This window comes from Acinonyx jubatus, chromosome B3, assembly GCF_027475565.1.
Source record: "Acinonyx jubatus isolate Ajub_Pintada_27869175 chromosome B3, VMU_Ajub_asm_v1.0, whole genome shotgun sequence".
NCBI lineage: Eukaryota > Metazoa > Chordata > Mammalia > Carnivora > Felidae > Acinonyx > Acinonyx jubatus.
In genome coordinates, this window is record NC_069386.1 from 103,293,482 (window position 1) to 103,312,028 (window position 18,547).

General features: G+C 36.3%; 1 protein-coding gene across 11 annotated transcripts in view; it reads left to right on the plus strand.

Annotated features, from left to right (window-relative positions):
- The first annotated feature begins 12 nt into the window (after positions 1–12).
- The window catches only part of KIAA0586 (KIAA0586 ortholog), a 110,831-nt gene continuing 92,296 nt past the window's right edge, over positions 13–18,547 (plus strand). For 3 of the 11 annotated variants that reach the window (XM_027065811.2, XM_027065812.2, XM_015071840.3), the window contains exons 1-8: positions 159–1,125; positions 2,043–2,113; positions 5,136–5,205; positions 6,809–6,878; positions 12,379–12,553; positions 13,311–13,532; positions 15,540–15,693; positions 18,128–18,295. In XM_027065811.2, coding sequence (XP_026921612.1) covers positions 927–1,125; positions 2,043–2,113; positions 5,136–5,205; positions 6,809–6,878; positions 12,379–12,553; positions 13,311–13,532; positions 15,540–15,693; positions 18,128–18,295 — 1,129 coding nt within the window. In that variant the 5' untranslated portion in view covers positions 159–926. Of the gene's footprint in view, positions 32–153; positions 1,126–2,042; positions 2,114–5,135; positions 5,206–6,808; positions 6,879–12,378; positions 12,554–13,310; positions 13,533–15,539; positions 15,694–18,127; positions 18,296–18,547 lie in introns of those variants that run through there. The other 8 variants (XM_053224493.1, XM_027065815.2, XM_027065813.2 and 5 more) reach the window with 8 other exon arrangements.

Below are 18,547 nucleotides of genomic sequence, written 5' to 3' on the forward strand. Positions count from 1 at the left end.
CCTAAGCAACAGGAGTGGTATTTCCAACTAGGTCGGGATCTGTGCGGGCCTTCGATGGGAATTTCGAGTTTTATTCAACGTTTAAATCTCGTGGGGGCAGTGTAGTGTCTTAAAAGAAACAAGAAACAAAACAAAAACGACCAAATTCACACGTTCTTAAGCCTTTTACACTGGGAGTTTGTTTCCACCCGGAGAGGGATGGACGAACACCTGAGAGCTTTCGGCTTTTTCGTTGGTTGTTTTGGATGATTATCTTGGCGCGCATGCGTGTTGAGTCTCAGGGGGGCCGGCTTAAAGGGAAGTGGACGTTGACTCGCCGGCAGCTGAAGCTCTTGTCGGATTATACCTGTGACTGCGCGGTCGCCGAGCGTTCTGCTGACTGGGAGGGGTGAATTTAGGTGTCCGATGGTTGCAACTGGAGGAGTGTGTAAAACTCTGGCGGAAGACAGCTATTAAGCTTCTTATATGGGTGATTTTAAAGCATTTCAGTTTTGCTTGAGTCCCACCAACGAATCTTAACACTATCTGGTTTTGCACTGCCAGTTCTAGGTTTGGGGAGTGTCGTTATGGTTATTGTTGCTCACGCGGCCTTTCTCTTATCATCCCTACTCTCAGATTCCCTGGCGTATGCATTAGTGGAACTGAGTGGGATTAATGGGTAAATATGGTGTTCTAGTAGTCTCTAATCCTGGATTAAATACCAAATTGAAATTTCTAGCTTTTTGTATAGTCTGTTTAGACATGGATTTATTTACAGGTTGATGACTGGATGTTTTAAAATCACTTGAAATTCACATTTTGTTTATCATACTCCTCCTTCGTTCCTTCTCCCCAAAGTCCCCAAAGCGGTGAAAATTTTGTTTTGAAGTTTTACGGACCTAGAAGAAATTCTATTCAGAACTGTGGGACTAGTTTTGTTGCAAAATATGAAAGGCTCTGAGTTTAGCCTGGAAAAGAAAAAAAGGGTTAAAATACCAGCGAGGAGGCTTCGTGAGGTAGTTTCTCCAAATCAGGGAGATTATTCGGTTTTGCTCAAAGATGAGTTGCCCTGTGTTCCTCCAGCGTTGTCTGCAAATAAACGTCTTCCTGTTAAAACCGAGGCTAGCTTGAATGGAACGTTATGTGGTATGTGACTCCGAATAGTTCTCACTTTTGTAAATCTTTAGTCTTTATTTTCATTTCGTTTTTTGCCTTTCAGAATTTAGAGGATTTTATATGTTTAAATTCTCAAACATAAGATACATCTAGTTTGTATAGATGTTTGAAAGCTGACCCCTTTCCATGGGGAAATGGCTAGCACAGCCGGTCTAATCTATTTAACAACGAATAGGTGGAATGAATGAAACATTTCCCATTGTGTTTTTTCTTTGTGTGGTTTTTGCATATTGTTCTTGTTCACATCTGTGGTGGACACACTTAACTAGTATGATGTGCTTATTGTTCATCAATAGGGGTTTTTACCAAATGCTCTACCTTCTGTTTGGATAGTGTTATTCAATTTGGCATGTAGAAAAGCGTTAACTTCTGCCTCTTGATGGCTTCCGTATTTCAATTCACTTAACCTGTCTGGAGTTCAGTGAAAATGAAGAAGACATATGCTTTGCTCATTTCACTGATAATTGTAAAGATCAAATTAATAAATATATGTGCAAAAACAAAAAAAATGCTTATATAATGCTGCTTTTTTTGGGAGGGAGGGTATGACATAATAAAGTCTTGCTTTTATATCATGTACATATTTTATTCCTGGCTAATGATTTTACCCATGCTTTGTCCAAATCCAACAGTGTAACAATATATTTTAAAACATATGTATCCCACTTGATTGTCAGTACTGACCCTTATTTTCCTAAATATCAACTGTAAAACTTTCATCAGAATATATGTTAATTACATCTTAAGTTTTTTTGCATGAAAAGTGCTTTCCAGTATAGATTTTGCATTAATATGGAGTTGACAGTTCTTGAATCATACTTGTACAGTTTTTAAAGGAAAAGGTTCTGATTTTAAAATCACTCAAATTGATTCCTTTGTTTTGTTAGGTTCATCAGACTTGACTTCTGCTAGAAATTATCTGCATCCTCCACTAGAAAATTCTACTGTGTCGGAAAGCGTAAGCAAAAGAATTTGTAATTCCATTCATGTTAAACTTTTCAGTATTGTTAAGTAATGTATTCTTGAATTATGTTTGATGAGCAACAGGCCTTGTTTTTGCTTAAATTTCACTTACAAAGAAATGTTTTACATACTACAGTTGCAACTTGAATAGCATTGAGACATTAAACAATCTTCCATAGAATAAAAAATACTAGTTATTAAGATGTTGAGCACTGAGAGAAATACTGTAACTGAAAAGAAGCTCTGCTCTGAGCTAAGGAAAACATATTCTAGACTAGAGACTTAACTTACTGTTAGGTAAAGGTAAAGAAACAGTAGGAACATCATTTTTAAAAAGTGAGGTGTGATTATATATCATTCGAGCTATTGTGAGGTTTTATGTGTGGTTTTTTTGAGCGGTCTTTAAAAAATAATAACATTGGGGCGCCTGGGTGGCTCAGTCGGTTAAGCGTCCGACTTCGGCTCAGGTCATGATCTCATGGTTCGTGGGTTCGAGCCCCGCATCTGGCTCTGTGCTGACAGCTCAGAGCCCGGAGCATGTTTCGGATTCTGTGTCTCCCTCTCTCTATGCCCCTCCCAAACTCATGTTCTGTCTCCCTCTGTCTCCCTCTGTCTCAAAAAATAAAAAATAAACATTAAAAAATAAATAAATAAATAAATAAAAATAATAACATGAAATTCTCATCTTTACCTTTATAATCCTGAAAATATTTGATGATAAATATATTTTGTTCATGCAATCTAATTAGATTTTGATCACCAATCATAATGTTGACTGTAAATTGTCCATTAAACAAGTCTTTAAAGAAGAGAGTTTCACAATATAATATTTTGAAAATTGAAATTCATTCCTGGTAAGAATGAAATTAAAGCTGCTTACTTATCAACTTTGTAAAACACTCACAATAAAAACGTATAATTATGTGCTGCACCTGGTCCCTTAGTCAATGCCTAGCCTTTGGGTTGGTATTCTTTGGTTCTTTTTTGAGCAGACCTTTTTTAATGATTAATGGTCTTTGAATTCCATCATCTAAATAATTTCCCAGATGCATGGATATGCTATTACTATATAATTGAAAATAAATCGATGATCTTTGGAAGATGATTAGGATTCCATTAGATTTAATATGGACTCAAAGCTTGTTTTGTGTAGATTGCTTAAGGTAAAATACGCCTGCAAAGTAAATCCAGTTCATTATCATTTTTTCTTGAATACAAACTGTAGTTTGTCTTTGTATCACATTTTTGTTTCATAAATGAGTGCTAAGATTACAGTGTGGATTGACTTGATCAAGCTATTTTAATGAGGAAACTAAAGGAGTTTGTGCCTGATATGCTCATATTTATAAGCTTATTCATTATCTTCTTTTATTCATATGTATTTCTCTACACTACCAGAAAGTGAGATATCCCTATTCCTGTTTGGGCCAGTCCTTGCACATGAGTAGAAAGAAAACAAAAACTTTAAAATTCATTGTAGAAAATACAAAGAGAAAAAGGAAAGAAGAAATTCTGTAGCTGAAGTCAACAACTGTTGCCTTCATGTTTTATGAAATAGGACCATACTGTTTTATTATTAGGTAGTATTAAGGATATTTTTCCATGCCATTGATTTTTTTTTCCCTAGAAACTTTAATGGGTTCATAGAATTTCAGTGTATGTGTGCCATAATTTATTTGTTCATGTTCCTGTCATTTGACATTAAGTTTTTTCCCCCAATTTTTGATAATATAAACAACCATGTGATTTACATTCTGGTGTATATTTCAGGTCATTTCATTAGGATTAATTTCTGGATGTAAAATTATTAAATCAAAGGATATGCACACTTCTTGAAATGTTTCTAAATTGCCTCTAGAAAGACTGTATCAATATACATTATTCAGCAAGATCATGAGCAGAATTAGTGGTATTATTTTTCCCCAGCTTTACCAATACAGGGCATTAAAAGTAGACCAAAAAAAAGTTGCCATTTTGATAGGTTAAGAAGGCATTCTTTTATTATTACTGAAGGAGAAATTTTTTTCATGTATATTGCCTTCTTCTTTTGTGAATTACATATTTATATGCTATGCTTCTTACTCATTTGTAGGAGGCCTTTATATTAATTCCCCAGATACTGTATTCTATTGTATTGTTAACCTCGTTGACTATTTTTTTTAATGTTTTATTTATTTTAGAGAGAGAGAGCATGAACAGGGGAGGGGCAGAGAGAGAGGTGGGGACAGAGGATTCAAAGCGGGCTCTACACTGACAGCAGTGAGCCTGATGTCGGGCTCCAACTCACAAACCATGAGATGTGAGATCATGGTAGTAGCTGAAGTGGAATGCTCAACTGACTGAGCCACCCGGGTGCCCCTCATTAACTATTTTTTAGGAAGTTAATACCTGTTGTCAGGGGATCACTTTCTTTTAATGATTTTCTCTTTACTCTTTTCTGCTTTAGCAGGAAAAAAAAAAAGATGTGTCTAAGGAAGGTGAAGAGCAATGTTGAATGAACCTAGTACTCAAAAAGTCATGGTGTCTTAGCACTGAATAGAATCTTAAAGATGAAGACTAGGGTTACACATGTGAACAGAAAGCTAGTTGCCAGTAGAGAAGCCTTCTGAGACCATATTTGAGCTCAGTGATAAAGAATGCTGTGATTAATTTGTGATGTTGTTTTATTTGTTGGCCATCCTTATGTACTCCTTTGACTCACAGTGAATCAGATTTTCACATTAAACCGTAGCAACTGAATTGTTAAATGACTCTCTCTGCTAGAAGTGGCAAATGGATATTTGAGTATGAATTTCAGGGCCAGAGTTGCTTGCTTGTTCATTTACTTGCTCATTCAACTGATCCTCGAGTACCTTCAAGGTACCTAAGCATTGCAGTGGTTCTGGGAATTAAGTCTATAAAAGCACACGATCCTGCCCTCCTAGAACATAGTAGTCACATAGCTAGTAAATACTACTTGATGAGTAATAAATCATAAAGATATCTAGCTTTTCATTTCTTCCTTTCACATCCCAAAGGATTTTCCTAAAGACGTTGCAGTGCAGGGGTTGCCTGTGGATAAACTGGAAGAGAGCAACAGACAAAAAGGTAAAAGGATAGATTTGCTTTTCCTTTTTTTTCCCCCTTGTAAAATACACATAACAGAATCTAGCTCTTTCTCTCTCTTTTGTTTAAGTGTACAGTTCTGTGGCATTAGATACATTCACATTATGCAGTTATCACCACCATCCATTTCCAGAACTTTTTCATCTTCCCCGGTTGAAACTCTACTCATTAAACACTAACTCTCCATTTCCCCATGCTCTAGTTTTTTTTTTTTTTTTTTTTTAATGTTTATTTATTTTTGAGAGAGACAGAATGCGAGTGGGTTAGGGGCAGAGAGGGGGAGACACAGTATCCTAAGCACGCTCCAGGCTCCGAGCTGTCAGCACAGAGCTTGATGCGGGGCTTGAACTCATGAGCTGCAAGATCATGATCTGAGCCGAAGTCGGTGGCTCAACTGACTGAGCCACCCAGGCCCCCCCCCCGCTCTAGTTTTATGATTGACTTATTTCAGGTAGCAGGTCTTCATGGCTCATTTGTGTTGTATGTGTCAGGAGTTTCTTTATAAGGATAAGATTTTAGGTTTTTAGCTTTTAAGATGTTCATTGATTTTTTTTTTAATTTTTTTTAACGTTTATTTATTTTTGAGACAGGGAGAGACAGAGCATGAACGGGGGAGGGTCAGAGAGAGAGGGAGACACAGAATCTGAAACAGGCTCCAGGCTCTGAGCTGTCAGCACAGAGCCCGACGCGGGGCTCGAACTCACGGACTGTGAGATCATGACCTGAGCGGAAGTCGGCCGCTCAACCCACTGAGCCACCCAGGCGCCCCCTCATTGATTTTTTTAAAAGATACTTATTAAATAAACTTACATTTTTTCTTATTATTTTGATTATTTCATTTTAATTAGTTTTTCCTTCCAAATTAGGCTAGTAGTGGAATCTTTAAAATCCAGAAAAAGGTTTGCAGTGGTAATGGTAATGTTTTTATTATTAACCTATTGCATAAATTTGGGATTAAGTACTTAAAAAAATTTATAAATTCTGAATTTAAGTTTTGAATAGTCTGGTAATATAATAGATTGAAAAATTAAAAATATGCTTTGAAGAAATTAATGTAGTGACATTTTTATGTAGTTTTATTTTTATCCACGGTTTTCTCTTTTGAATTTGAGCAAATGGCTCCAATTTGGCCTCACGTGTTTTTATTTTATTTTTTCCCCTAGGGTCTAGGGTTATGACTATTTGAAAAAAATATTTTTTAATGTTTATTTATTTTTGAGAGAGAGACACAGAGTGTGAGCAGGGGAGGAGCAGAGAGAGAGGGAGACCCTGAATCCAAAGCAGTCTCCAGGCTCCGAGCTGTCAGCACAGAGCTCGATTAACCCATGAACCACAAGATCATGACCTGAGCTGAAGTCAGATGCTTAACTGACTTAGCCACCCACGTGCCCCGGGTTATGACTATTATTAATCAGTCATTTAGTAGTCATTTAGTAGATCACGGCTACTACTCACATTTTTTAAAATTAAGAAATCTTATTGCTGAATTCCTAAACATTCTTAAAAAGCTTTTTTTTGGGTAGCTTTATTAAAATTTAACAAATTTTTAGGAATCTGAAGTATATTTTGTGTCTCAATTTTGCAGCAAATGACATCTTTATTTCTCGGTACACCATGGGACAGAAGGATGCTCTGAGAGCAGTTTTAAAGCAAAAGTAAGTTTCATTTACAAAAATTAAGTGGGCCATTTCTTATGTTTTTATATGGTTCTCAAAGATTAGTTTCATTTTTCAATGTGTGAAATACGTATAAAGCATTTTTTATGGTGCTGGACACATAAAATACTCAACAGCTATAACAAGTTTTAGTATAGAAGAAGTACTGTTCTAAGCATTAACTCAATACTCACAAAATCCAATGAAGTATATTCCATCACATCTCAATTTTACAGAATCCCCATGTTATAGATGAGGAAACATGATGGCACATCATAGATGTGCACACGGAGATGCATATAGATGAGGCACACAGAGATTGATCTTTCCGCAGGTCATTTAGGAAGTATTCACTGGGCTAGGATTCAGACCCAGGCAGTCTGCCTCTAGAATTTGCTCTCTTAATCACTTCACTATACTACTTGTAGCAATGGTCAAGTAGTTCCGAGTACGTAATACTTACTATTTACTATCCAAGGACATTTAGACTTTTCCTTGTCAAGATTTAAGAAAGGGACAAGGTTAGCATCTGGATGGAGTGAAGGGAGACCACGGCTACTACTCCATCTAAATGTTCCCTCCCAAGTTTATCTTAAATACCAATGAAATACAAAACCAACCCTGACAACAGCACCATGATAAGCATATGTCTTCACTACTCTGGAGGCAATTTTTATTATTATTATCATTAGTGGAGATGGGATGAGATACATATCCTTAGGCTAAATGTATCCTACTCCTGAAATGGTACAGTCTGGAAGGCCCCTTAGAAAATAAGAAAAATGTTTACTTCATTTTGAATTCTCATTTTATTAAAAAAGGAAATTTTATATTCAGTAAATGGAAAATCAGTATGGTGTTTTCAATAATAGAATTTAAATAAATAAACTATTTATAACTATTAAATAAAAACTGTTTAAAAGTTTATTATTTTTTCACCTACAGTTGTCCATGGCTTACATATTATGCACTGGGAAGCATTGGACTAACAAAAGTAAATACTATCTCTAAAACACAAGGGGGTGATCTGAGCCAGCCAGAGTTTAATAGCTGGTTGTTTGTCCTCATCATGTTTTTCCTTTTTACCTTTGTTCACCAAACGATTCCCAATATGTGGTATAGTGGTTAGGAAAGGAACTTGGATGGTAAATTATATCCTGGAGTTTATAAATATATAAGAAAAAGTGAAAGTAAGGGCATGAGTTGTGGTACGGTCTTTCAAAGTCTATAGTTGAACCAAAAATCACAGATTACATCTGACTCATTTGGACAGACAGTGATTACCACTCCTTCCAGCTGAGCCCCAGAAGAAGAGGTTGCTTGCAACCATAGTAGGGACCTTATCAACTTGTTTTCAAGTTAGAACTCTTCGAACTGAAATCTCTCGGAACTCTCAGATCAGGGAGGGAGAAGTTGTTCATTAACAAATAGACAGTGAACAGTAATTGAACACTACACTTCTTAGTAGGTCTCTTCCCATTCAGAATGAATGAACAGAATTCGAAAGCAAAAACAAACTAGGAAAGGCGTTGAGAAGCTGACTGCAATGTATAGAATAATAACTGAATCAGAAATACAAAAATGACCCCTGTTGGGTTAAAAGACAATCTAACTATGTCTCAAGAGATAGATTTTGCTGTAGTCAATGTCACTTGAATTTATTGTGGTTTTTAAAAATGTTTATCTGTTTTTGAGAGAGAGCACATGGGAGAGGGGCAGAGAGAGAGGGGGACAGAGGACCCAAAGCAGGATCTGTGCTGACAACAGAGAGTTTATATGTGGGGCTTGAACTCACCAACCGTGAGATCATGACCTGAGCCGAAGTTGGATGCTTAACCAATTGAGCCACCCAGGCGCCCCTTGAATTTATTGTTTTTAGAGAATAGTAGATGGAATTTGGCAAAGTGATCCTAAAATTTACCTGGAAGGACATACAGTTGAGGATATATATACATAATAATTACATACATATGGAATACACATAGTTGAGAATAGCTAATATCGGGGAAAGAACTTGAATGATGGAAAATTTGCCTCATTTGATATGATATGCTCTAAAGCTGTACTAGTAAAAAGTAATAGACTGGAGCCAGGAATGAAGAGTATGGCCAGAGCATCTAGAACAGGGTAGAATGCCCTTACTGTGTAGCTGGAGAGGAAGCAAGGGGCTAGGTTATAAACTTTAAAGAAGAGAAGTGACAAATCATCTTAAAATGTTAAATTATGATATATAATTCTTAAAAGGCTCATTCAGATAGCAGTTATCAAAAGATGGATCAGGGGGTGTCTGGGTGGGCTCAATCAGTTAAGCATCTGACTCTTGGGTTCAGCTTAGGTCATGATCTCGTGGTTTGTGGGTTCAAGCCTGCATTGGGCTCTGCATTGCGCTGACAGCACAGAGCCTGCTTAGGATTCTCTCTCACTCTCTCTCTCTCTCTCTCTGCCCTCCTCCTCCTAAAAAAAAAAAAAAAAATAGATGGATTGGAAGAGGACTGAACTATTCAGTCCAGGAAACCAACTGGCTACAAATTTTGTAGGGATCTCTTTGAGAGAGATTCAGTTGGTCCTCAATACATTGGAGGATGGTAGAGTGAAGGCATGCTGGTTTGGAGAAGAGTAGACGGATTTGGAAGATGACTTAGAGATGGAATTGACAATTAGATGTGAGAGTGAAGAAGGAGCTAAGGATGAATCCCAGATTTTTGGTTTGTATAAATGCATGGTCAGTAGTAGTGTTCACTGAGAAAGGACTCTGGGGCACCTGAATGGCTCAATGGGTTAAGCATCTGACTCTTGATTTGGGCTCAGGTCATGATCTCAGAGTCATGATATTGAGCCCCATGTTGGCTCTGCACTTGGTGCAGAGCCTGCTTTGGATTATCTCTCTTAAAATAAATAAACTTTCAAAAAATTCTAAAAAAGAAAAAAATTGAAGAAAAGATTTCTTCTTTCCCAGTTTTTTACACTTCATAGCTATTTACATTTGTTACGTTGAGGACTTAATTTGATAATTAGAAAAAACAAAACTTAAAAGCCTATAAAGAAGTTGATGTCTAGTTTTACCTTGTTATTTCTCTTGTTGGTTAATTTACTTTCATTTTATTTATTTTAATGTTTATTTACTTTTGAGACAGAGACAGAGGGTGAGCAGGGGGAGGGTCAGAGAGAGAGACACACACAGAATCCAAAGCAGGCTCCGGGCTCTGAGCTGTCAGCACATAGCCCGACGTGGGGTTTTAACTCATGAACTGTGAGATCATGACCTGAGTGGAAGTCAGCCGCTTAACTGACTGAACCACCCAGGCGCCCCTCTTATTGATTAATTTAATGTAATCATGTAGAATGAACGATCTTAAAGGGTAAACACATTCGGACTTAAGACAAGAATACTAAAAGGCAGGAATATCTGAATTATATTTTTTTCAACGCCACTTAATCCGATTTATATTGAGAGCCTGCTATGTGCTTAGTTCTTTCTTACTTGCTGTTTGGCATTTAAGAAATCCCCCTTCTCTGCCCCCACCTCCGCCCCAGGTTGCTTAGAGCTTAGTTGGGGAGAGAATATGTACATATGTGGGGGAATGAGTGATTAGAAGTGTGATAGGAAGCAGTATTGCATTTAATAGATTATGAAACTGTTCTGCATAGACATTTAAACCATGGGATGGCTGCTTATCAAGCCTCAATTGTGTAGTGTGGGCAGTAAAAGCAAAAGGAGCTAGGAAGGGACAGATCAATTGGAAGTGTTTAAAGACAAGGTTTTGAAAAGGGGAAGGCTTGTGTTGGGTCTTAAAGAAAGTTGAATGGAGGAAGGTTGAGAGATCAGTGAGAAGCATGGAGTCAGCTGTGGGAAGGGTGTGGTGTAGCCAGTGAGGAGCAGTGTGACTCCTGAGAGTTGTCTGTGAAGTGATAGGAGGCAAGGGCATGGCCAGAGGATAGTATGTGTGGAAGGTCAAACAGAAGAAATTAGCCTACCCATTTGTCTCTAAGGAATAATTTTAGATTGTTGAATGGTGGAGAAATGTATTTGGGAACTTTTTAAATGAATAAAATCTGCAAGAATGAAATAGTTGGCCAGAGGTGATGAAGTTGGGTTTTTTTTTTTTTGTTTGTTTGTTTGTTTTGTTTTTACCAGAGAAGGACAAGCACGAAGGGAGAAGTACTATTCTGAGAGAGTGAGATGTTGTGGGAAGATCTCTAGGATCTTACCAACCCTACCTTACTGTTCTGTGACCTTGATCAAGTAAAACCTGTTACCTCTGTGAACCTCCGTTTCATCTATAAAATTAGGAAGTTAGGATCGGTGGCCTTTTGGGTACCCCCTGCCTCTGTAGTTCTGTGACATCATTCCTGTAATTGTGACGAAATAATTGACAAAACTTGATGACTCCATGGGGTGTGAGAAGGTAAATGGAAGATAGAGAAGTGGAAGATAGAGAGAATGTCAAAATTTTGAGACAGGTGCTCTTAGTCAAAATGAGGAAATATCAAAGCGAGTAAGTTTACGAGCTGCTCTGGGTCTTCTTAGAGATCAGCTGGAAAGTCCAGCAGCTAGAGATGGAGTGCATTCCTTCTGATCTTATTTGGACTTCACTAGGGACTCTGGTTGTGTCAGTGGTTCCTTTTTTATTATTTATTTATTTATTTATTTTTTAAATGTTTGTTTATTTTTGAGGGAGAGAGAGACAGAGTTTGAGTGGGGGAGGGGCAGAGACACAGAATCTGAAGCAGGTTCCAGGCTCTGAGCTGTCAGCACAGAGCCCAACACGGGGCTTGAACTCATGAACAGTGAGATCATAACGCTAGCCAAAATCGGTCGCTTAACAGACTGAGCCACCTCGGTGCCCCATCCGTGGTTCCTTTCTGTCTCTGTCTGTCTGTCTCTCTCTTCTTTTCAGGCCAGATATAGAACACAATCAACCAGTTTTGTTTTGTTTTGTTTTGTTTTGTTTTGTTTTGTTTTGTTGGTATTTAGTTAAATCTTTCATTATAAATATGTATCTATTTGCTCTCATTTTTAATCCAGGCTGCTTAAAACTGTGTTTTGTGCCCCGTTTTAACAAACTGTGTGACATCTATTAAACCTAAATGAGCTAGAATTAAAAACAGTTTTTAAGCAGTTTTAAAAATTTATCTTAGGTTGTCTTTCTTTGGAAGTACTTGAATTCTTAGAACTTTTTCTACATGATTTGAATTCATACTTCTTGATTATGTATCTTGGTAATTGTGCTCATGTCTTTTTCATATATGTAAGCATTATTATCTGAAATATCATAGCCTTCAAGGAATTATTTTATTTCTTTAGTGTTTAGTTAGTGACTTGACCTTTCATAGATTTCATGAACCAAATGACTGGTAAGATCCTTATAGGGAAAACCAAGTGATTTAATGTTTTAAAAAATCTAGAAAACGCACCTTCAGCAGATTACCACTCTAGGTGCTTCTTGAAATGGTTCCATGTAGCTTGCTGAATATATTTTTATACATTTTTTATTTACAGAACTCAAAACATGCCTGTTTTTAAGGAAGTAAAGGTACAGCTTTTAGAAGATGCAGGCACAGAAAAGGACGCTGTTACTCAGGAGACTAGAACGTCACCCAGTGGAATTGATTCAGCCACAACCGTGGCCGCAGCAACTGCGGCTGCCATTGCAACAGCAGCTCCGCTGATAAAAGTATATATTTTACCCCAGATACTCACAACATCTTTGTGAAATGTAAAATTATTTATTAGGAACTGATTCTACAAGTGATTGTATCCAACTATAGACTAAGGTTGTTCTAGTTGCTCTCACTTTGAAAGAATTTTCCTGTTGGTGGTTGTATATTACCTCTCAGGCATTGAGACCTACCCCCCCCACCCCCCCCCGCCCCATGCTGTGATAATGCTAAAGGACCAAGGACTGCCTGGATTTAGCACTGATCCAGGTTCATCCAGGGAGCCCCCAAGTCCTGGGCAACCTGGGACAACTGCTCATCCTTATTTTGGAAAGGCACCCCAAGATTGTCTGTGCCACCCGCCTCAGTTTGCAAATGGGAAAACTGAGAAACAGAGTGACACAGGTCCCCAGGCTAATAGGTGGCTGATCTAAGACTAGGATTCCAGGCTGCTGACCTAATTCAGTCTGAGATGAGTGAAGTTTCTAAAGCTAATTTGTTGTGTTATTTGCTTCTTTTTAATTACTGTTTATTTCATTTCTGGAATTATAAAAATTCTTTTGTTGCAAATGTGTTATTTTCTTAATGAGAGAAAAGATCTACTTCAGAATAGCTATCTTTTGCCTTTTATTTCTGTGATTCTAAAAATAAAGGTATAAAATCAGATTTAGAGAGTAAAAATCCGGTTTGATCATTTTTATTAGAAATCACTTTAAACAACATTTCTAGTAACTGATTGTATTTTTTATATCCTTTGATATTTTATTATTTTAGGTACAGAGTGATTTGGAAGCAAAAGTCAATTCTGTTACAGAATTACTCAATAAGTTACAGGAGACTGATAAACAGTTACAGCGTGTTACAGAGCAACAAACAAGTATTCAGAATAAACACGAGAAATTACATTGTCATGATCATGAAAAGCAAATGAATGTTTTTATGGAACAGCACATTAGGCATCTTGAAAAATTACAACAGCAACAAATAGATATTCAGGTATCTATAATAAAGCCAGCACACATCTCATGGTTTTTTATCACTTGCGTCCCTAAACTGATATTTGTTGATAATTGCAATAATAGCTCATTAGATTGTTGCAGCTTTAGTTCTTAAATAATGATTTGCTTATTATCACTCTTCCTCTCCATGTGGAGACTTCTCTGCACATTCAAGTTCAAGTATCATTAGTTCTGTAAGACACTTCCTTAGAGTTGGCTTTTCCTTCTTTTGTGGTATTTCTGTTCATACCATTTTTACAATGCTAATATTACATTGCCATGACTTGTTTACATCAGTGGTTGTTAGCCTGAGAATGTGCATCAGAATCACTTGAAATGCTTTATAAAAATACACATGCTTGTACCTCTCAGGGATTGAGACAGCAGGTCTGAGATGGGACCTGGGAATAGGAAGTTCTGTAATGATTCTGATGAGATGAGTAACCAGCTGGTATACACATTGCTTCTGCATTTAATTAATTAAAAGAATGAACATATTTAATTGCCTTTTGAATATGAGGCACAGGGATATTATAAAAAGAAGAGTTACCCTCACAAGGAGCTGATAGTACAGTTTCTTATTTATTTCTGAATTTCTAAGTCCTGGGATAGTACCCCTCACTCAGGGGCTATATATATACACACACATTTTCTTTAAGTGAATGAATGACCTGCACTATAAATGCATTGGTTTTAATTTACTTTTATTTTTGTCTAATTAATGTGTAAATTTAAGGCTTAAAAAAATTAAAATATCACATTCAGAAGAATACAGAAAAATAAGTTTTTTATAACTCAGTATGTTAACACAGAGTAAACACTAATCTGTTATAATTTTCAAAACTTCTTAATCGGACTTGGCTTGAGCTTTCCATGTAGTTGAAGATTGTATTTTCAGTGGAGTGGTTATGGCCATACAAAGTAAGGTTTTAGTAAGTACTACATGCACAACTAAAATTGTGTGTGCAGCATGGTGTCTCATGAGAAGCTAGGAGTGGGTCTATTAGAACACTGGTCTTCAGTCTGCAAATAACCGCACTTCTCTGAGCCTTGATTTCTTTACTCAGAAAAACCTTTTATTTATTTATTTTTTTGTTCAGGGTAAAATGAGATGACAGATTTGAAAAGCACATAGATTTCTTAAGGAAAGGGTCCTACTTGTCTTTGTTATATGCCTGTCTGCCATTTATCTAGTCTTCCATAAATAATAAATTCCTTCTGCATTTAATTTGGAAGAATGGGATCTTTTCTAATTCAGACATCTTATTTATAAAGCTTCTAATTACAGAGAAAGTTGAAGTTTTAGTGACATACTGGGTATATTAGTAATTCGATAAATGCTTCATGAAATGAAATTTGTTGAGTCTGTCCCATATGTTGTATGTAGAGAGATGTCTACACATTTTTAAGAATTCTGTAAAACTGTAAGTCTTGTTAGGTTTTCCTTTACCTAGTATGAGACCCTCTTTTGAAATTAGTTTTATTAGGTAAGATACATACACATTCCAGGTATTTTAATAAATAGTACTGAAAACTGCTGTCCTTGTAGTTCCTGTTTATGTTTAAATGCATACGTTATTGTTGCTGCTGCTAATTTGAGTGCCTACTAGCAATGTTTTTTAATCCTTCAAACAAAATCATGCAGGATATAAAAGATGAGATATTTTGGTTTGAAATTCTCTGGTTGAAGTAGAGGTCTAGGGCTCCTTCCTTTTGGTCATTTCCTAGCATGCCTCAGTGGCTCCTGAGCCATCTCAGAAGTAGAAAGGAGGAAGCTGAGGTTTAGAATGATTAAATAAAATGAATAAGGTCACACACACCACAGAGCCAGGCTTAACCCAGTGACATCACTGCTGCAGTGCGTAACTGCATGTAATATATGTATTTTTATTGCTTATTAAATCTAATACATTTTTTCAAGTCCTCTAGTAAGTTTTAATGTAGTCTGTCATCTAGCTCTTTTAAATGGTATTTGAAATTGATCAAATAATTTTATGTCTCCTAGACTCATTTCATTAGTGCTGCGCTCAAGACCGGTAGTTTTCAGCCTGTTAGTATGCCTCCTTCCAGAGTGATGGAAAAGTATTCTGTACAACCAGACTATTCTGATCTTGGTAGCAGTAATCTGTCTTCACATAACACATTTGCTTCCAGACAAGGTAAAAATATGTAGTTCTCTGTGAATAAAACATGTTAGCTATGAATTTTCTTTATAGTATGGCAGCCAAAAACTTGTTTACTAGGTGGTGGAAGACTAAGTCTTCATTCTACAAAATTAGTTCTTGTGAGTTAATTTTTTTGTCATTTGAGAACTTGTTCAGTCAAATTAGCGGTCATGTCCTACTGTATGGTTTTGATTAATAACCTTCATAAATTGTCAGAAGCACTTACAAGTTGAGAAAAATTCATTTGTCTAGTATCACAAATGCTTGTAATCAATTTTCCAATTCCCTAACTGCATATTTACTCTTTTTATTGATGAGAGAAACCACCTTACTACAATAATAAGCTATTTCTAATTATTTTCACAGTTAGTAATAGAATTTAAAAAATCTTTGTTTATAGTAACAACAAAGGAATGCATAACCAATTTGTATTAAAGCTCTGGAATTTAAAATAAGTGAATAAATATGTTTCTACATTATTGATATTTGAATAATGAATTAATGGAAATCAAGGGCTATCCCTTTTATGATACACAGATCCATGTAGTACAATATCCTCAACATTTGATACGTTGGACCATTGTTGTATTATAGGCGCATTAAGGACTCCTTAGACTTGTAAGCTGCTCTATATTTTTCCACAAATGAGTGGTCCTTACAAAACTGTTGTGAAAGTAGTATGAATCAATTTTTAAGTTGTGAAGTGAGGAAGATGAAGCACAGAAAGGTTATGACTTGCCTGCTTCTGGTCACCTGACTTGAGGGTGAGTTTGCCTATTTGGCCAGAACTCAGGTTTCAGTATGAACCAGCTACATGCTTTCAAAAGAAGTGGACATTTCATTCTCCGTTCTGGAGAATTACTTGCTCATAATTTTGTTTTTTTAGAATTGAGTTTTATTATTTTTTTTAATGTTTATTTTATGTTATGTTATGTTATTTTATTTTATTTTATTTTATTTTTTGAGACAGAGAGAGACACAGCATGAGCAGGGAAGGGGCAGAGAGAGAGGGAGACACAGAATGTGAAGCAGGCTCCAGGCTCTGAGCTGTCAGCACAGAGCCCGACGCGGGGCTCGAACTCATGAACTGTGAGATCGTGACCTGAGCCGAAGTCAGACGCTTAACCAACTGAACCACCCAGGCGCCCCTAGACTTGAGTTTTAAAGGAAAAATGCATGTTTTATTGATTGTCTTTCTTTGTATATTTTAGTGACAGTAAAAGAAAATTTTTAAAAATGAGTAAATGTAAACTTAAACTTTCTATTTTTATTTTTTAACATTTTTAACTTATTTTATATACTTATTTTTTTCAATTTTTTTAAATGTTTATTTTTGAGAGAGAGAGAGAGCGAGTATGAGTGGGGGAAGGGCAGAGGAAGAGGGAGACAGAATCCAAAATAGGCTCCAGACTCTGAGAGCTGTCAGCACAGAGCCCGATGCAGGGCTCTAACTCACAGACCGGATTGGGAGATCATGATCCCAGCCAAAGTCAGATGTTTAACCGACAGAGCTACCCAGGCGTCTTTACTTATTATTATTATTATTTTTTTTTTTTTATTTTTTTATTATTTTTTTTTTTAGAGAGAAAGAGCATGAGTAGGGGAAAGGGACAAAGGGAGAGAGAGACAATCTTAAGTAGGCTGCACACTCAGTGGGAGCTGACTCGGGGCTTGGTCCCACAACTCTGGGATCATGACCTGAGCAGAAATTAAGAGGTATTATATGCTGAACTGACTGAGCCACCCAGGTGCCCAAACTTTTTATTTTTCAATACTTTTTCTTGGGCGTGCATTATTTTTATGTACTACAGTTGTAGCATAAATATAATTTTGTACTGCTTTTTACTAGCATATCAAAAGTATTTCCCATGTTTTACATAATCATCTTCATAATATTAATTTTTAATGATGAAAGGATAGTTTATTGTAAACACAATTTACTTAACAGTTATTGGACATTCAGGCAGATTTCAGAGTTTTTTCCTTATAAATAATACTGTGATGAAGTCATCATATATGTAATGTCATTCTTTTAAGTTGTGTCCTCAGGATAAATTCCCAAGAGTAAGATTACTAGATCAAAGTGTATAAAAACTTCAAGACTTCCTATACTTAGTGCCAGATGGTTTTATTAGTTTTCATGCCAGGAGCAGTGTCTGGCTATGCCATTTTCACTACAGCTTAAATAGTACTGCATGTTGTCATATTGTTTTTTTATTTTTTTTTGTTTATTAGCTGTAAGTGTAAAATGTTTATAGCCTTTATTTCTTTTGATTTCTAGTGAGGATGGAGTTATTTCTATTTACTTCTAATTTGTATATCCTATATAATTTGCTTTATTTTTAAAATATGGGGAAGAGTAACACTCTACAAAATTGTTGTTCTTTTTAAAATAAATTGAATTTATTTCCTTTATTTTCTTTTAAAGCACCTTCTAGAGAGGTTGAAGATATGGGTTTTGATAAACAGAAATCTCCATTGGAGACACCAGCACCTCGAAGGTTTGCTCCTATACCGGTTTCAAAGGATGATAAGATCTCAAAGAGGGGAAATCCCATGGAAGAAAAAGAAAATATGGAGACAGTAGGTCATTCAGGTAATAAAACAATCATGACTAGCATCCACTACTTTATCTAGACCTACCTCAAATTAGAAACAGATTTCCACACCCCTGATTTTATAATTCTCTTATGCACCAAGTAGTAATGATAGTAGGAATTCTATTTTCAGTATTTCTCTTTAAATGATACTTACTGGGCAAATCAAGCTTCTTTAGATTCTTTGTAGAAGGAGTTGGAGATACACGTTTATAATTATTCTGATTATTTTCAACAGGTTATTACTTAAG